Source organism: Thermobia domestica, chromosome 7, assembly GCF_964235325.1.
Source record: "Thermobia domestica chromosome 7, izTheDome1.hap1.1, whole genome shotgun sequence".
NCBI classification, from domain to species: domain Eukaryota; kingdom Metazoa; phylum Arthropoda; class Insecta; order Zygentoma; family Lepismatidae; genus Thermobia; species Thermobia domestica.
The window spans coordinates 300,894,108-300,915,333 of record NC_137460.1 but is presented as its reverse complement, the minus strand read 5'-3'; the positions used below and the strand labels follow the sequence as shown (position 1 = coordinate 300,915,333).

The 21,226-nt window shown below is 37.7% G+C and overlaps 1 protein-coding gene across 6 annotated transcripts in view; it reads left to right on the top strand.

Annotated features, from left to right (window-relative positions):
- The window catches only part of LOC145691110 (adiponectin receptor protein-like), a 123,752-nt gene that overhangs the window by 86,363 nt on the left and 16,163 nt on the right, over positions 1-21,226 (top strand). For 5 of the 6 annotated variants that reach the window (XM_081766812.1, XM_081766811.1, XM_081766810.1 and 2 more), the window contains exons 3-4: positions 15,396-15,500; positions 17,508-17,787. In XM_081766812.1, coding sequence (XP_081622938.1) covers positions 15,396-15,500; positions 17,508-17,787 — 385 coding nt within the window. The remainder of the gene's footprint in view (positions 1-15,395; positions 15,501-17,507; positions 17,788-21,226) is intronic. The other variant, XM_081766815.1, reaches the window with a different exon arrangement.

Below are 21,226 nucleotides of genomic sequence, written 5' to 3'. Positions count from 1 at the left end.
GGTTTCATACTAGTAATGCTGTAATTGTAAGCAAAACACAGCTTCCTTACACTGTGCAGAAACAACTCACCGGCGGATAATAATAAATAATACAATTCTCTTTCATACAGAGTCACTGATGTTAATCGTACTATAACAGTTGTTATGGTTTGAGATTAGTTGAATTGAATTGAATTTCTCTTTATTTCAGCGGGCGAGGTTCAGCCGGAGGCTGCTCTGCCACCTAATTCTTGTTAACCCTACACTTGCAAACATAAAATACAACTTTACTACATTGTGCTGAAGTACTCTGCCGGCGGAAATCAATGTCAGATACAGCCCCTTTTAGTATGAACTTAATTATTTTAACCGTAAATTTACCATTTGTATGACGATCTATTCTCAATCTGCACATGTCTTTGTTTTCAATACAGATACCATATTTGCATTTGTTCAGTAGCCATTTTCTTCCATACGTTCCTTAGCATCACCTTATTCTGGTAGTTTTTATGCTGTTTGTTTCATATTATGGGATAATTATTAAAAATTCACGTTATCAAATTTCAAACCTCAAGATTGCATTCAGTTTACAACTGAAAAAATCTCAGCAACCAATTACCTTTCTAACTTGCAGTAAAGAGAACACCTACAGCCCTGTTTTCTTAGACGTCATTCAGCAAACAGAACTAGTGTGTGTGTGTGTATGTTTGTGTGTTGCCAATCAACGCGCTGTACACTTGATCGTCCACTGGAAATAATAAACACGTTTGCATCTTGAAAAAGGCAAGGAGACATGAAAATTGATTGAGAATGCGATATAACCAGGTTCTATTTAAAACAATATGTTTGTGCTGCTTTTTCCGTCCCATTGGTGGAGAAAAGGGAAGGATGGAAAATGAGAATTCGCTATAACCCCGCCCTTAGAGAACACGTACTAAGGATGATGGCAGTAGTTATTGAAATGTATGCATCGAAGTACATTTTCTGATTGATTCATCACGTCATTAAGTATTTGCGACGAGTTCAAACAGGATTAGTAAAACCTTTTTTACGCCTCTAAGAAAAATGTATTCTTTTTCGTGCATAATCTTTCGTTTTCATGTTACGTTATTAATATAGCTAAACTTAGAGACACTTCACACGTTTCTGTGTTTTTCTGCAGCGTTCATTTATTTATCTGAACATAGTTTCTTTATCGTGCTTTCCGTAACTGCGGAGCTGTAAAGTAAAATACTTCACTTTAACCATGTAAATTTCATCCCGAGTCTTCAAGCCTCTGTCAGGGACTGAACCCATAATCCGAATCACATATATTGGAAATACATGTCTGGCACTGCACTATTGAAAAACACTTTGCATTTAATAAAAACATGACTGATTTAAAGAGTATTTCTGCTGTATGAAAATTAGGGTATGATTTCAAAATGTTGTTTCCAGAATAGAACTGTGGCACACTTCTTCAAAAGTGAATGATCATAACCAAAAGTTTATTTTTCTTAAAACTTGCCTTTATTTTCACAAAATATTCTATTCTGTCGGTTCTCTTGTTCTCAGTTTACGTTAATAGTGTCAAGTATTTAAAATATATACTGTTTTTAATTAATCTTTTTTATTATGTACATTAAATGTTTTTTCCTGGCTGCCAAACTTTTCAAGTTGTTAAATACATAGTTGTTTTGTCAACTTCAGAAAAGCAACTATTTAAGTCGTCAGTTCCTCTAAAATTAATACAAGAGTCGTCTCTCACCAGCTTAGTATTAGTCAACCTTGTTTGTTATGGTGGTTTTTCATTATTGGTGACAGCGTTTTTCAGGTACCCATTTCCACATTTGTTCGTGAATCATTGTAGGCAGAGATGTGTTGCACAGTTATAGTTTTACTTTCGTTGATACGTTACCTTGTCAACAACTTTTCTCCGTAAGAAGCTGTCTTAACGAACATCGCAGGTTGCACGTGACTGCTTTTGTATAGTGGCCGCAACAACAAGATGGCCTTAGTGGGTGGTAATCGGAACTGTCCGAACAGTCGTATCCTCTTACTAGTGACATTGTAACTTAATATGTGTCCAACGACGTTGCCATAATTTTTGTCCCCGTAACACTGTGATTAATGACTTACACATGTAAATTCATTCTTTCTTTCTATATAGAGAAGGGTGAAATGAACATTGACCACTTGCCTGCATATATGGGTCGTTTCTTCTCAACGGAAGAAGAAATATTCTGTTGAAAGCAGGTTGAAAATGTCAAATAACAAAGCAACACCAAGCAACGCCACTTACTCATGTAACGGAGAAGATCAGCTTTTACTCGTCGAGAGCTGAAGTCCAGTTGGAATTTTGTTAGCAACATCGGATTTCGGAGAAAATATCTGTTTCACTACCATGTAGTGGGAGAAGGGTAATAGGTAAATTTTCTATACCACCCACTAAGGCTTTTAAGCTCTTGCCTGAAGAATAAGCTCTGTATAATCTTCGAAGTATTTACTTCGTGAAAGTAATAATATTGTAACCTGACATCACATATTACAAAAGAATAGATTGCATTAAACGGGATGGTTTCACACCTCCAACGATATCTAAGAGGGAAGATTTAATATATTGATCCGCAATTCCTCATCTAGCAATCCATTATGTTAATTTGCTTGGATTGAAGAAATTTGTGTGTTCGTTTTCGTAATTTTGTTTACTTATTTGGTAATTAGTTATTAGGTAATTTGGTTTGGTTTCTTGATTAATTAAGCATTTTTACGAAAATGAGAAGGAATCTTGAGAATTTTCTGCCTTTCCGTTAGTTCAAGTCTTAAGCTTTACTGAGTCCTTATTGTAACATTAAAGTAACCAGGAGATTTTGGCTTTGGAGGAGTGGAGTAAATGTAAATAATAAAATTAAATTCATAAAGATGGCCTACTTGTAGTTGAGGTGTTTTCATGTTAGTATTTATCTTTGGAGTTTGTAGCTGATTCTTGTTCCCCTCCCGTTTGCTTAGAAATTGAGTTGGAATCAATTATCAAGGCGTTGTATTTTCAGGTGTGGCTCACCGCCAAAATGATTGCTCTGAGTGCAGAACTAGCCGGTCTCAAGGTATCAGTGCTACACTGAAGTTTCGAGTGTGGTGCTTGTGATTGATTAGCCATTTTGCCCTTTTTAGAAGCTGCTCATCCCTTTACCTTAAGATTTGAAAATAACTTCTCTGCATAGATCATAGAATAAACCGTTCCCCCTGTTCTCTTTTATCCTTAAATGTTAAAGTAAAACACTTGCTTTGCTGTAGTTTATCTACTATCTCACTCTGAATGCAAATAAACAAACAAAAAGATCGAAAAGTTTAAATTTTAAGAGAACGGAGTTGCTATGTGTAGATGTTGATGCTTAAGCTTGAAGGTAGAATAAAATACGAAGCAGTGAATGCAAGTGTTAAACTTGCTTTTTGTCTGTTGCATTCAGGGTTGAAATGATTAATGATAAACTAAAAGCGGGAAAGCCTTTACTTTAGCACTAAAAGGTTTGGTTTTGTGTGTATTTTTGCAGTAGTGCCATTATAGAGGGTGTTTCTGTATTGCATGCTCAAGAAAGGGAAAAATAAGTTCCGTATCCTATAGTCTTATATACCTATGAGTTCTCGGATCTTCTGCAGTGATGTCTTGTTCACGTCATTAATACATTGAACGATAATTTCACTGGAGACAATATATTGTATGAATACCAATAACATGTTGTGTTCTTAGCAGTCAGACTAAAACTAAAAAGAATAGTTTTTTAAGCTGACGCACCATCCAGTTGAAGTTGCATCGTCTGAACGGGTTGCAGTGGCAGGGAAGTTGTCCCACTGAAGAAAGTAGAATTTTCACATGAGTACTTCAGTGGCCTGCAGGAAGCAGTTACTAGAGTGCTGCTGTTTGAAGAATGCATGATGAATGACTAGCAGAGACCTCCATCCTTTTCTGTCTGAAGTAGTGCGGATAAAAAGGACCAGCAATGACAGAGGCTAACTTAAAAGAAATGACCTTTCACAATTAACTTCACAAATTCCACTGAAGGGAATGCTATGCAGATAGACAGCTCCGTAAGGTCTTAGTACCATCATATTTAACTGTATTACAGTAGTGTTCGTGTTGACTCGTGGCTAGGATTGCCACCTGTCCGGTTACGTGTCAAAACCTGACGCTTAATGCAAGCCTTTTTCGCATGCTCTTTTCAGACGAAGTAAATTTTTGTTGAAGGAAAGGAAAGAACAGAATCAGTGACAGTTCTTTTAGTTTCAACGGGGCAGTCTGACTCTCAATTATCTGCCAGCCTCAGAAAAACTATCTTTTGTAAAATGAAAAATAAATCTACACTTCTCTCATCGTATGTGACAGATCTAGAAAAGTGCTTTGCTTTTGAAAACTTCTTTTCATTATTTTTCTGTATTTGACCCCATAAAACTATCTTCATTAGATCTTGTGCTCGTGGTAGAAATTCTCAACATTGAGTTTGGTGATAACGCCACGTGTTTTTGAAATTTAGTGTTTTATAATTAGTAGAACGACGCGTTGATACGTCATTATTAGTAGAGAAAATATAACTGAGTCTTTTCTTTGAAAGTGATGCTGCTCCAAACACACTGAAACTACTTCGAGCTGTGTTATCAGTTCCAGTTAGTAATCCCTTTCCATAACGAATTTTCAGTTTGGTGAACAAAAGCTAAGACTCGTATGAACACAACTTTAGTTAGAGCTAAACTCTGTGCGAAGATCAACTGTGCAATACGTTTTGCTGAATTCATAGAATATGTGAAAACTAAACCTAAACTGCAGACAATGCAAAACCATGCTCAGGAATTCTATCATTCTTTCTACAGATTCCTATAATTCCTGAATTTCCTTTAAACTTCCAAGCTTTCGACTGTTCCCTGGAGTCTTGGTCACGAAGGTTAAAACCAGGAAAACAAAGAATAGAAACATCAAGGAATAAAAATGGAACGGACTTACCAAATGAAGAGCTGTGTTGTATGGAAACACGTTGTCAGATGAAGATGATGCGAAATATGTTTTATTAGAAAAGTCGAGCTTTCGAGGAGGGTCTGGACCCTCACCCCTTGGATACGTTCCTAATTTTATAACACTATGTTGTAAAACGACGTGTTCTCTTTAAATTTAAGCTTTTCTCGTCCTTGAAACTGTTAGTTAGATAAGGCGATACTCGCTTTTATTGAAAACTCTACAATCAGTTGTCTCCGTATAGGATATTTCTACCTATGTCTATATATATTAAATTATAATAAAAGTCAAAATATATGAGGTTCCAAAAATTATGACACCCCTGCTTTTGGACTAGGACAACGCGCACTAAATAGCCACGTAATCTTCATCTGGTAATTACGTACTTGACAACGTGTTTCCGTAGAACACAGCTCTTTCCTTGTTAAGTTCGTTCCATTTTTATTCCGTGATGTTTCTATTCTTTTCGTTCTATTTTTAACCTTCATTACCCAGACTCCAGGGGAGGGTCGAAAGCTTGGAAGTTTAAAGAAAGTAGAATGATAAACTGTTGAATGCTGCTCATGAAAACCAGAAATATGATTTTAAATTTATAATAAGCTAGGCTTGAGTTTTGTACATTAATAATTCCCATTGATGGCTTTACATACAAAAATTAAGTATAAACTGTTCTGCACAAGTGGTGGCAACCCAACGCATGGCGGATTGTGGCTGAATAGCGTGTATTTTTAGTTGTGCTTGTGTGCGCGAGTTGTTAAAAATATTTGAGCTGGAATTAGAGCAGTGAGCAATGGTTAAATTTCTTGTTAAATTGGACAAGAATAAAAGTAAGTACAGGAATATATTAAATTTAAAGTTATAGGAATAATGCCATGGAGAAACCAGCGGTGTCTATATGAATTAAACATTTTTCTGAAGTGAGAGAGATCGTCGCTAATTAAGAGACAGATCTGGGTAACTGGTAGCGAGCAGAACAGACAAAATCATCGCTAAAATTCGTCAAATTATACATGAAAATTACGAACTGACAGTAAGAAGTGTAGCAGATCAATTGGACAGTGATAAAGAAACAGTTAAGAAAATTCTAATTGATAATCTTGCCAAGACAAAAGTGCTTTAATATGCGTCTCAAAGCTCTCACGGAACTGTCTGTAAAGACATAAGTATATTGGAGCATCCTCCCTAGTTACCTGATTTGACTGTCAGACTTCTTGGTTTGCCCCGGAAAGAAAGGAAACATTGAAAGAAGCACATTTTAATGAAGTTCTGAACATCAAGAGTAGTGCAGCAATTCTTATGGCAGTTTCTAATATCAAAATTTCTTTGACGAATCTAGTAGGAACTGGCGCTGGTCATAGCTTCCAAAGGGAAGTACTTTGAAGACCACGGTAGTGATGTTGAGCAATTATGTGTGTTGCAGTTTTTCTAAGATGGGTGAGCGAACTTAATTGTCAGACCTCCAAATGACGTACCATTAATAGCTTAACAGTTTATTGCTTTTAAAAGGTCAATAGACTAAGTTTCATGTAATGAGAGGTTGAAATGACATTAGTTCGTGGATCCCACACCGCAATGGTGATACGGGTGCGGTGGGTGAACACTAAAAGATATACTTCGCAACACCCTTTGGTTCCATCACAATTTAAAAGTGAATACTTACGCTAATGCAGTTGAGAAGTTCGAGAATGAGGTCGAATCTAATGCGAATCACAAACTAATCTACATGAATTTTCTGGTGCACCTGTTCTGTAAAAGTTCTGTGAGGGACTTATTGTGGCACTGTGAGGATAAGTACGTGGAGTACTGATTACAAGGAAGACAGAGCCACTATTATATTAGTGTCATGAATTGGCTACAGGAGACGAAGTCGGCTTGTGCCATGTCGAGGTAGTTCCAAACAAATAGTCTGTGTAGGAAGAATTCTCCACTTTCTGAGTTATTTCGAAAATACCAAATACACAATTTTCTGCTGTAATATTTTGCCAGAAAAGGACTTGTACAAGGCAAAACTATACTTTTCTTTCGTTGACACGATGCCTCAGTTACAGATCCTTCATGTGTAGTACAACAGGTCCCTGATTCGATCCCTAGTCATGGGAGATTATGGTGGGCCATACCGTGTCCATGTGTTTTCTCGAGGTTTTCCCACATTCTCATTCCAGTAATTATTTCACGACGACTCATTTCCTTTAATGACCCTTCTTCTCAGGCTATTTGGCATAACCGTGGAAACTAGAATGTACTTCCGTTTTCTCGTATTTTCTTTCTTCCTTTCTACAATAGTGGAATGGTGCCTTCTCGTGATGATCGTATTTCAGTTGGAGACAGACCACACTACGGACGACCTATGTCTGCTGGGTATTTATGCTTCTGATCCTACTTTAATATGCGTTTTGCATGACCTCGGTGCTGGAAAGAAACGCCGAACTCAAAAACTTAGCACCATCTAATTCGGTATAAACAGATATTACATTTCGTTCGAGCGCTTTGTAAAGTCCAATATTTTTCTCCAACTTCTTTCTGGAACAAGGATTTCCAAAATGAGAGGAAATTAAAAAAGCTTTCAGCTCAACACTATAATAATGTGATTTTTATTTGATATGGGACATTTATATCTAACGGACGACATTTGCGAAGGCCGAACAGGACTCTTTTGTAGCTAAGTGGCTAACGCGTGGTTCCGGGTTTGACTCCTAATGGAACTGCTTGCTTTGTACACACTCATTTGGTGGTTCGAATCCTGCTTTCAGCACTAGGCCCTTTCTCATATAGACGTCGTGCTGAAAGGGACGTTAAATTAAATTGATCAATCAGGAGACTGAGCGCTGTCCGGTTGCAACACCGTTTTTTTCGTTCTAGGGATAAAATTTTGCATGACGGAAACGTCCTAATATGATTTTGTCACGGTAGACGAAAAATCTTTTTTTTCTAATATTTTTATTTTGAAGACTTCTGTAAGAAACACAAAACTGTAATTGCTGCTTGTTCCGATTTTTATCCCAGTCTACTGTAAACAGCAGACTCTTATCGCAGAGAGCTGAGAGAGTTGCACTTGCCATCTCAGCCACCAATATTGCTGCTGGACTCTCGAGTGGTTGATGGGCGCTCACTACAATTGAGATAGTTGTGCTGATGTGTGTCTCCAGTATTTGTTTTATTTATTTGTGTTGCGTTCAACAAAAGCTTTAAAAAACGGAAACAAAATATAAAGCGTAAAACAAACCTTCACATCTTTTAGAAATTATTACTTCCTTTGTACTGGTGGGACATTACTTGGTTATTTCATATTCTTTTGTTGATGGAAATGCCATTACCCTTCATCACGTTGATTTGGGCACTACACGCTTGTTTTTTCTTTCTTTCTTCCTTCAGTGTGCCTTTTATATATATGGGCGAATCTCTCGGAATTTTCCGAGGCTCCACTTTCCCTGAAACAACTGCAAATCCCAATCCGGAGAGCCCACAAGAAGACGATCAGGATATTCTTGAAGATAGTGTGGAAATGTAAGCGTTGCTGCTCTGGTAATTCGGTATCTTGTAATTAAGTACAAGGATAAAGTGGAAGCTACTAACAGCGTGGCCCCCCGTCCGAACGGAATCAAGAACTTGTTTTCTTTCGTTATTAAATTAATTGATCATACTACCGGGCAGGTGGAAGATGAAAAACTAAAGATGAGTTGGTAGAAACTGTCAATAAAAAACAGGCAGAGGAGCTACGTAAGTTAAACAGCATGGGCCACTTAGCATTAGAACCGCGTCGTCTGCTTAACGTTATCCGTGGAATACTTTCATGTTGGAATCTCCTGAACGCAACCGACGAAAGATTAAATCAGAGCCAGAGGAACGTTTTGTTAAAGTAGCTCGAAGTCAGATGACTGGCTTGGAAGACAGTCATTGATTCTTACCTTGCTAATTACGCGCTCGCATTTATAAAGACAAGTTATTATTGTTTTAAAGTTCGACCAAACATGCCGTATCCTGTTCGCGTCACACTTCGAACACACGAACACGTCGTATAATGCGATGGCTGTTGTTCGTTCTTGTTTTTAGGAAGAGTCAATGTGCGGAACCCTGTAGAGCGATCAAGCCTTCTAGTGTTAATTATAAGGGTGATCATTCTGCTTGGTCTATGTACTGTCCAGCTTTTCAGAGAGCTGATGATTCTTCAAAATATTGCCGCTACTGCAAAACGTCCTATCAGACAGAGTACATCGACTCGCCTCCTGTTTTCATCTATCATTGACCACTTCTCGAAAATTTGTTTCCATCCAAACAATTGCTGGATAAACTATGTTGAACAACAAATCCAATCGCTGCCTAGTCTTAGTGCTCAACTCACGATTCCGCGTGTTGTTCGTAGCAGTGGCCCAAAGCTAATGCCACTCACCGTGTCAGCATATATGACGCCGTCCTTATAACCTAGTCTCTCTCAGAGGAAAACGAAACTTCTATATATTCGCAAGCCACCTTCGATTTCACTGAAATCTGATATGGTGCAAGGCGAACTGATGGATAGTGAGTGAGTGGACGGCGATTGGTTCGCGAGACGAGGTTAGTCTTAAGTGGTGATATTTTTATTTTGAAATTTGGTGCTGGTTCAATAGAACGTTAACGGCTTCAACAGTCATCATGAGGAATTAAGACAACTGTCTCTGATCATTTGCCGAGAGTCATCTTGTCACAGAAAGCTCATATTCAGCCTACAAAGTCTTGTACAAAGTGCATTATCTTACTACACAGTCTACGGATGTGATAAACACAATGAGGCGCTGTTGGCGGCGTAGCCATCGGTACATTCGACGGTTTTTATTCTCGGCGTTTTCACATAGTTTCTTGCTTGTAAGCAGAAGCTTCAGAATCGAATTGAGCCACCCATATTGATTGGCGGACACAACTGACAGTTATGGCCATTCCTTGAAGAGTGTATGAGGTTCGTTCCTCATTACGGTTCTTCTCGTCACTTGTGAACTGGCCCCGATACCTACCATATCTCTAATACAGTTTCTTTGTGGTAGGAATAATTTTCCTGTGAACGTTTCATCTTCCAACTTGAAGCACTCTAATTGACCCAACATTTTGAGAGCTCACTGAGTTCAAAGCACCACTTCCTTTTCCTGTATTTACGGTTGTAGAGCTATTGGAGCAAACCGTTATGGACACTGCCCGTAATTCCATTTGGGGATGCGAAGGTGCATGTACTGTAATTTTCCGCAAAAATTCCTGTACTGATCGTTGTGCTCTTACCAGTTACAAGCAGCACCTTCTGATCACTTCTGTCCAATATCTTATTGAATCTTCAAAAAGCCAAAAGCTGCGTCCGTCAGTAGTCAACTTCTCGGAGCATACGTCCCTGGTATATTTATACTCACTGGAGTCCCATCACGAATAAATTTGTCTCTTTGCTACACGTTTGCGGTGTTCCACCATGGTTGTTCACTCCGCCTTCGGTTGCCATCACAACACACCTGAAATACCAATAGAAGTTGGAAGCGTAACGAGACCAGTATTCCGGCTTTAATATATTGTCCACGGACGGTTCCAAATAGGAGAAATCTGATGGCTGTGCCTTCGTCACGGACGAGGGTAGCTCAGAATATCGTCTGCCCCGTCCCTTCCCCCTATGTTGAGTATTCACTTCTGAATTAACAGTAGTAAACTTGCCATCAGCCATGCATTTCACCTTTCGGTATCTCTCATTCTTATATGCATTGACCGCAAATCGTTATTAGAAGACTGCTAAATATTTTTAGTAAACACATTTTTGTACAAGACGTGCTCATGAGATACATCTATAATAATAAGGTTCTGTCGTCGTTGTCTCGTGTGTGCTGATACATTTGGTGTTCAGGGAAGCGAAGTAGCCAAGCTTGCTGTGTTGGTAGGTGTTTCATTCGACAACTCTCTCCGGTAGCCATGTCTCCAATGGATGCAATTTCACTGGCAACATGCCAGGAAAATAATCTCTATTATATATGTTGGGCAATTGATAGGCGACGTCGGATGATGTACATTTCACACATGCTAGTTTCATACATTATTTAGTGCGTGTCGCCAACTGTTCGTATTGTAAAGATTGCGTTATGCCGTTGAGTATTCGATGCGTTCTTGAAGAATGTCTAGAGTTCTCAGCTCTCAGAGAATGTTTAGGACTGCTTAACAATCGTAATCTGGTTTTGGGTAATAACGCTATTTTAGTGACCAAGTCTCGCTTTTATTCGTCGCATTGAAATAGTTAGCTTTGTCTCAGGCTTTTCCTCTTCTATTATTATTATTATTATTATTATTATTATTATTATTATTATTTTAGTTATTTATTTTCTGTTTGTTATTAATTACTTTATTTTCAATATATTGTTTTGGTTTATTTAGTCTTTAATAATTATTTATTTTGCCTTCTTCTATATATACGCTTAAGTTATTTTCCTATGGTTTTACGTTTTTGTTCAACTCTCTATATTTGTAATCTCTCTTTCTATGTCTGGCATGCATTAATCATTAATCCTCTCGTGACTGGGACATAACAGCATTGGTGCTCACGGCCCCCTCCCCCCATTAAACAATCGAGTAAGCCAATCTAAAGTTCAATCAAATGTTGCATTGAACCCTTCACGTATTATCTGAGATATAAGAATGCATGTGACCAGGTGTTATCATTCTGAAATATTTCACCGGAGCTAGCTGGTTGCTGGTGATATTACCCTTGATGCATAGTAGCTGAGATCACGCATGGTTCTCAATGGCACCCCACCCATTCCACCTGCTGTTCAGCTGCTATGACGCTCGATAGTGCATGTTGCAGATTGTGCTCGAATGCATATACGGCCATCACTGTAGGATAGATCGCAGCAGGACGTGTTTGTCACGCAGCATGCCAGCGACAGCGCTTATACTTATCTTTGCTTCAGCGGTATCTTCGTCTGAAGCGTTTGTGTTTGGGGCTCAGAGAAGAGACGACATAGAGGCATACGAGTCTCCAGTCCAGCATTCAGTAGACACCATTGAAGCGTCAACGCAGATAAGTCCATACTCGTTGCTCCAGTGTCCATCTGATACTCTGGACGACGGCCATGTTCACTAAATGTCTGTTATCCGTGATGTGATCACATTGCGTAGTCCTTTCTCTGATTGTTTCTGCGCATGGTTCTCTCTTGTCCTCTGTTTGTACACTCGCGCCACTTTTAAAGTAGAAGGCACCATCCCTTCTGCCTGCTTTTGGCCTATTTCAATCACATTCGTTTGTTACATTGGACCCTTTGATGTCGACGTGCCATAGTGAAGTTTTATCTTTGCCTGTCCACATCCATTACCTAAGTGATGAGTAAACCTCTCTTTCGCATTACTGCTCCGAACACTGAACCGAGGATGCTGTTAGAACAAAGCTTGCCCCATCCCGGTGAAGTTGTAATTATTCGTACATCATACCCCGCCGTACAAAGCCTCAGAGTTGGGAACCATTTTTATCATTTCTTAGTGTTTCAACTTTGGCGAACAGGAGTACGTATAAATTAGTATTATGATTTCTATATGAAACTTTTTCTATCTAGTCGCTTTACACCTTCCTGGCTTTTCTCAATACGATATCACAGCCGATTTTGTCAAAGCACTTTGATGAGTAGTAAAGACTAGAAGTGGCAAATTTTTCACCTGTGTTTCATCTCTTCCTAAATTGTATTGTTTGACTTGTTTTTCTTAAGAGGCTTGTGTGTAAGGTGCAACAAAAAAGTCAGGGGATTTAAGAAATAAAGAAGGAATAGGATAACGTGTCATTTGATATTCATCTGAATTAAATAAAAAGTTTTAACACGAGAAGGTGATCGCAAATTAAAGCTTTTGGAAAATTTGAATGTTTTTTCATATACAATTGAACATGTTCTTCTAGAGTATTTGCAGGACCTTTCCGTGTTTCGTGAGCTGAAATCAGCAATAATGTGTCATATATGTATTTTCGTGCATATTATGGAAAAATCTCTTGTAGGGAAGTGAAACAATATGACAGCAATACAGGCATATTTTGCTAGTAAACTGTACAAATAGACAGTTCTCAAAATAATTTTACATATGTAAACCACGGAGTTCCGCAAGGAATTGGGTTGGGTCTAATATTGCTAATTTGTGATACTAATTTTTGCAGTTTAAAATTAGACTGAAACATATAATCATGACAACGACACTTCACTTGTATGTACATGGACAGAGGCATTTATGGAAATTGAAAATTGAATAAAATAAGAAAATGGCTTATTGGCCATCAGGTAGTACTAAATGCGGAGAAGAAAAGAGGTATATAACGTTTTAACCACTTTAATAGGACAACCAAGAAACATAAGATTGAAACTATTACTGTTAAAATATTGAAATTCTAATTGTAATCGTCTTGCTAATGAAAATAAAATACTCAGGCATAACTGTTGATAAACACACAAAATTGACTTCTCACATTAAACAGATCACTACAGTTTTAAGACAATTATCATATAAATTCGTACTGTTAACTAATGTTGTAGCTTAAAAATTTTACTTATTGAATAGTATCATGCTTTTAGGATTATTGTATTTATAGCTGCTGATTTACTCTATACATTTAAAACCAGTGATATTCCAACATAACATAGGAATGATATAAGATGTTAAAGATCTCATTTTTATGCAAATTGTATAATAAAAAATATTTAATCATGTTGTAAAAATGTGACAGTAGACTAGATTGTGGATGAAGCATTTCAGTGTCTCCCTTTCAAAACTATATTCACAATCTGTAATAATACATGCTAGACAGAATATTTTTTTTTGCTTAACGTCCCATGATTATCCATCGAAGCTAAGGGAGACGTTAATGATGAGTAGAATGAACAAAAGTGGGAGAACATCGAGAAAGCCCACGCACACGGTATCACCACTGCCTCCAAAAGGAATAGAAATAAATGAGGTGAAATTACACCCGAACGGTATAACATAGAAAAATTAAGTTCTAAGAACCTGAAAATATATAACAATCAAGTCTATTACAGATCTTAAACTTCCAAACAAACATTTACAGTAATTTCAATCTTATTTTTTTTTTTTTTAAAAAAAAAAAGGAAAACAAAAACATACGAAACTTTAACTTTACGATGGATAAAAGAATCCAGATTAATAATAATAATAATAATAATAATAATAATTTAACTTATTGACACAACAGCATTCAGCCACTAGTGGGTCAAGAGAATAAAGTGCGTATGCAATCTTGATTATATGATAATACTATACATAGGATAGTACATAGTAAAATAAGGATACAAATAAACTACAAGTATTAGAAATACAATAAAGAAAAACAATACATAAATGAAAAAAAAAAAAAACCAGATAATTACTGAATGTCAAGTTGAAAAGAAAAAAACAACAGACTAAACTATTGTTCCATAACTCTTACGAAAATGAAACCACGCATAGAAAAGCTTTACAGAAGGTGACCTTTAGCAAGACCAGATGTTAAAAAAAGAGGGTAAAAATAAACAAAGAAACGTGTGTATTTGTTCAGAATTTAAAAAATATAGGGTTCGTACAAATAATTAAAAAAGATAGTACTATATATATATAGTACAAATACAAACAATAACTAATAAAAAATACAAAAAAAATTAAAGATAATCAATTACAAACATAAAAGTACTAGGAAATTTCATACTTTATTTAAAAATTAAAAAAATAATTTACGCACCTTCTTGAAACTCATATAAAACACATCAAGAACAGGGTGAAAATTATTAGCTGTTACCATACTTCTGTATATTGAAGACCTAATTGAATATTTACTTATAAACGGAACAAAATTCCTAATGTTTCTGTCAGGAATTATTATCGAGAAAAAGTTCTCCAGAGCAAAATCTGCATGCAGAATTACATGAAAAAAATTCAAGTCAAGGAGCCGACGCCTGTCAGAGAGAAGGGTAAGATTAAGATCCGTCCCTCTTACTTCTTTAAATTTCCATTTTAACCAGGCCAAGAACGAATTTTGAACTGATTCAATAGAACTAAAATATCTAATAATAATAATAATAATAATAATAATAATAATAATAATAATAATAATAATAATAATAATAATAATAATAATAATAAAAGTTGCCTAAATGGTAAGAATTTTGAATATATTTAAAGTAGATTAGTATAAAATACAATACGAGACTTTGACACTCACAGAACTATCTGCTTATGTGACCCCTCTTTCCGTCAATCAATTTTATTAATATAATATTAAGTGAAAAAGAAGTGTCAGGACATTGTAACTTATGGAATTCCGAAGATGATCATCTATGGAGTAGAAGAAGCCCCATAAATGTTTTATTATCCTGTTGTGCGTATTTTGCTTGTTTCGTTTTCTATCTTAAGGTAATTGTTTTTCTTTTCTCTTGAACATTTCCTCTGGGTGTTCAATATTTATTATTGATAGTTTTTGGGAGAAATGCAGTATGGCGTTCTGAACCGCCAGGGTGATGTGCCCTGGATTTCCGAAGAGCATCAACCCTGGAATGGGGGGACGCCTTATGTGAATATAGTACGTATACTTTCCATCTTTCATTGATTTGTTTTACATTTGAGTTTAGTAGCATCATACATTGTAGATCTAAGGTATATAGTATTGTTAATAATAAAATAATGAAACTACTACGTCAAGTGTGTATATAAGTTATAATCCTCGGCGATATCTCGTGATCGGGTATCTGACAAACAGGTGTTCCCTCAGGTTGCATCCTTGTTTTTCTTCTACAGTGCGGAAAGAAGATAATTACAACTTGAGAGATGAGTGTGTAAATAGTAATATTGGTGGACTGTAAAGAACGAAACAACCAACCAATGGTAGCTGCTATATTAATTTTTGAATTTGTAATGTTGCCATATCCAGTACTGTTGTTGACTTCGATGATTTATGACCATTACTGACTAAATTTGTTCGAAAATTTTGGTGTCAAAGGGCCTATTCGGTTCGCCATAAGGACTAGACTGTCACGTGATCAGGTTAAAAGTCACGTTGCGTGCTAATTCGAGTCTGGAGATTCCAAATGCAGATGTGAGATATTTTAAGCACATAATCTCTGCGTGGGTCGCACTGGGTAATTTATCAGTATTATTGATTTTACTCAAACAACTTTACTTCTGACAATGTTCTGTCAATATTTACCTTACGTATTGTACATTATTTTGTCCTTGCAATAAGCTTTTAATTAGCCATCTCCTTATTATAGTTCTTGATTTATATGGACGACTTTATTTATTTATTTTTTCATTGATTTTCCATTGTTCATCCATTTTAGAACAAATCACTTTTGGAATTTAGAATGTACATAGACTCTTCTACATTTGAGTTGAATTTCAGCCATCTCGCCAAAATCTGTTCACATCATCGCAGCGGGATAAGCCCTTATGTCAGGGATGTATACGTTTATTGTAGTTAATAATATGATCCCATGGCTTATCTAAAATACCAAAGATGTCCATTATCTAAGATGTATTTGAGAAAGATATCTGAGACAAGCAATGGGATCATATTATAAGCTACAATAAACATAACGCATTCCTGAAATATTTTGACATCGAAATTTCGGAAGTTTAGTTAGTAATGGTCATAAATAATCGAAGTCAACAACAGTACTGGATATGGCAACATTATAAGTTCAAAAATTAATATGGCATCTACCATTGGTTGGTTGTTTCCTTCTTCACAGTCAACCAATATTACTATTTACACACTCATCTCTCAAGTTGGAATTATCTTCTTTCCGCACTGTAGAAGAAAAACAAGGATGCAACGTTCATTTTATTCTGAGGAAATATCTGTTTGATGATGTTATCAGGTACCTGATCACGAAATATCGCAGAGGATTATAACTTACGTACACACTTGAGGTAACAGTCTTATTATTAAGCAGATATGCATACTTAAAACATTTCACTTGTTCTTTAATAACAATAAGGAATAGTGTCCTAGCAAGAGACGAAACATGGGCAAAACAATTGACAGTTTTTTTCTGTATTATTGTGACAGCGTTGGGAAGAACTGACTAGAGTTTATACTGAAGCCAGGAAGGTAGTTGTTACAACAGATTATGTATAGAAGCACACGTACAAATATAGTTTTGTTATAAAGAAGAAAAATTGAGGACGATTATTTTTTTGTCTCTGAAGGCACTTGTAAGACTGTGATACCTAACTTTTATCTAAATAACAAGTTTCGTGACAGTGTAACTTGTAACGTATCACCGCTCGTATAACAGCTACAACAAACTTTGTTCTCGGCAGGGATACTATGTTTACAAGTTACACTTCATACAGAAGTGACTGCTGAGTTTCCTGAAACAAAACAAATTCGTTGAGACATAATACATTGAGGTAGAAACGCTTTTGTTGTGGGGATAAGCTAAGCTAATAGATCATGTTTTGATAATTATTTAGTAACAACACCTTTAATAAGTTTATTTAGCTTAATGTATTGGGGCTTTGCAACACAGTCTTGTCTAGAAATATAATAAAAAGATAATCCAATTCCCATTGTTTCCCTGAACAGATCCGCGATGTTCTCAAGGGCGGCGTACTAGAGGACGGCAGCGAAGAGCTGGACCTTGGAGCGTTGGCGCAGAACGCGGCTGAGCAAGCAGAGGAGTTCGTTAGAAAAGTGTGGGAGGCTTCTTGGAAAGTCTGTCACTTTCACAACCTCCCGAAGTGGCTGCAAGACAACGACTACTTGCACGCAGGACACCGACCGCCACTGAATTCCTTCTACGCTTGTTTCAAAAGCATCTTCAGAATCCACACAGAAACAGGAAACATTTGGACTCATCTTCTAGGTACGTTGAAATTTATTTGCTAAATGGTAAAGATTCTGTTGTACGCAGCACGCAAAATTAAACTGGACTGTATTATTGTTTTCCACAATAAAACCTTACATAAACTAATAGAATAAATGCCAATTCATGTGCTAAAATACGAGGGGCCGGGGAAAGATCCAAATTCCCCGCTGCTGCGCTACTCACTACTCTCTGTGTGATGTTTCGATTCCGTATTTGAGCTCGATGTTGATGTTCTATCAGAACAACAGGTCTTTTTGCCATTTCTCGTATGTATATGTAATTCAGTTGTTATAGTTCGATTGTGCCCATTAACGTAGATAGTGGGTTGTTCAATGGGGCGGCGGTGGTTCAGAACTAGAGCACTTACCTCTGATGTGTGGTGTCCCTGATTAGATCGGAGTTTCCATCTAGCGAACTTGATAGTTGACAAATGGGTATCTTCTGGGTTCTTCGGTTTCCTCCAATCTTCAGTTTCAGTATTATCATCCATCTCATCAGTACCATCTTCCTTAGCCTCGGTGCATAATCGTAGGACGTCAAATTAAAAAGGTTGTCCAAGCACAACGGATGCAAGTAGTGATGGACGCAGACCTTAAAAGCTGGAAGTGGAAACGAGGTAAATCAGCGAAAAAGCTGGGCACCGTAGTGGTTAGCTTATGAGGACGGTGAAGTGAAGACCATAATTTGATTCCACGCTTAATTGCATTTGACCCGCCCTCATATATATATATATATATATATATATATATATATATATATATATATATATATATATATATATATATGGTGATCAGAAAAATGGAAACACCTGTAGTTGGCAACACGTCAGATGTATGGGTTGGCAGTGGCGTCGTGGCGCCCGCAGCGCCGGACCGCTGGTGGTGGTGTGTTAGGTTGGTCTCCATACTACGTCAGGCGCAGTGGAACAGCAGTGTCCAGTGGCTGCAGCAGACGGAGGTAGTGTAAAATGGGAGACCTCTCAGAGTTTCAAAGAGGGCAAATTGTTGGTGCGCGGTAATGTGGAGTGAGTATGACGGCAGTGGCTACTGTGTTAGGTGTGTTGCGTGGGACAGTGTCGAAGGTGATGACGGCCTATACAACACACGGGAAAACCACATCGGGGAAGCGGAACAGTGGGCGGAAGAAAATCATGAGTGACAGGTCACGCCGGGTATTAACGCGCATTGTCACGCAGAACCGTCGTGCCACTGCGGAGCAAGTGACGGAGGAACTCAAACAGCAACTCCCCCACCCTGTTTCGACTATCACAGTCCGCCGCGAATTACATGACATGAACTTACGTTATCGTGTTGCACGGGCCAAACCGCTCATCAGGGACCATAACGCTTTCGCACGCCGCAAATGGTGCCGCGACCATGAAACTTGGACTGTTGAGGACTGGAAACGTGTGATATGGTCGGTTGAGTCATCCTTCACCCTATTCCGAACCACAGGCCGTGTTTGTGTGTGGAGAACGCTCAAAGAAGCTTATGATCTGCAATGTCTCTGCCCAACTGTGAAACATGGCGGCGGCACGGTGATGCTGTGGGCCGCCATATCATGGTTTTCATTGGGTCCTGTGGTCACACTTAGCGGACGAATCACTGCCAACGATTATGTCGCAATTTTAGGAGACCACTTGTATCCTAGGTCCGGATGTTGTTCCCGGACAATGACGCCATCTTCCAGGATGATAATGCACCCTTTCATACAGCCGGCGTTGTTGCAGCGTGGATTGAGGAACATCGGGATGAAGTTCAACACCTCCCCTGGCCCGCCCGATTCCCAGATCTCAACATAATTGAACATCTGTGGTCCGTCTTGGAAACACGACTCCGGCGACGATTTCCACCTCCATCCTCTCTCACAGAACTGGCCGATGCCCTACACAGGAATGGTGTAAAATTCCACTTGCTACCATTCACGACCTCTATGCCTCCATCCCACGTCGCATCAAGGCTGTTCTGAAGGCGAAAGGTGGCCCGACACCATATTAATCTGGTAAGTTGCAATTTCGTTCAGGTGTTTCCATTTTTCTGATCACCATCTGTGACTACCACTTTAGGGTGTTACTTGTGTGTGACCCACAAGGACATCGCCTTCCGAGCATATCAGAAATAACAAATAATAGTCAGTGAGAAATTAGATTGGATTTTATTGTTTGCTATAAGCAAACCTTTATGCAGTATATTTGACATTTATGCCAATTAACGAATAACGTACTATGTTTTCTGTAATCGGCCACGAAAATAGTTTTGTAAGCCTATTAATTGTCTGACAGCAGTTACATTAGTAGCAGTTCTGTCATCTGTTGTTCTTATCTGTCTGTCTTATGTGCTACTATATAAGAACAATAGATGGCTGCACTGCCATTCATGTAGCAGTTGTCAGACCATAGGCTTACAAAACTGACCAATTACAGCAGAACATGTTACGTAATCCGTTACTTGGCATAAATGTCAAATATATTGCGTAAAGCTTTGCTCATTGCAAGCAATAAAACCCAATTCAAATTCTGACTGATAATTACTAGTTACTTCTTATGTGCTCGGAAGGCAATGTCTTCGGTATTAAATTAACACACACGTAACACGCTAAAGTGATAGTGATTTTGTGTTGTTTTAACACATCATTTTTTTCTGTATAGGCTTAGTTGCATACTTTTATCCGTTCAATTTAATCTACATTTGTAGAGGACTTGAAATACCAAATATTTTCTCGTATTGAGCGCTAACAAATAATTAGTTGATTTTACAGAGTTATATTCAGTAATACTAAAGAGGGGAAAATTAAAAGAATGAAATTTATGTTCACGAACCTTTTAATGAACTCAGAACCACTGAAATGTGCCGCCACGCGTTTACTCAGTGCTCCCGTTCCCACCAAACCTTCAACAACGTCACGAATGACACCGTGGATAGCAGTTTTGGTTCGCCTTCGTAACTCTGTCAGTGTCTGAAAGCAGAGGGACATAAATATTGTTTTTTAACAAACTAGGATGATGCATCTGTCGTGAAGGAAAGGTTACACAGTCCATTGTTATAAATTCTTTCATCTTCAGACTTAGTCACCAAGTTTAAAGTATAGTATAAGAACTCAGGAAGTATACTTATAAGCATTTTCGGATCAGGTGCGAGGAGAAGTAGAGAATAGAAACCGGATGCGTCCAGGGGGCGCCATCATTGAATGCATCATATGATAATGTAGGATTGAAAGCACTCAGTTCGATTCCCATCTTATTTTTACTATCGTTCTCCATAAATGTTTCTTATTCTCTATTATTTCTCATTATTTCGTATTTTCATTTTTTTAAATTTTCATTTATAATCAATTTTGTTTTTCAAAATTATTTTTTCATAGCGTTCTTTTTTCCACTGTTCTTACTGACCGAAGCATGGCATTAACGTTCTTTCCCCCATCTCTCACATTCTACTTT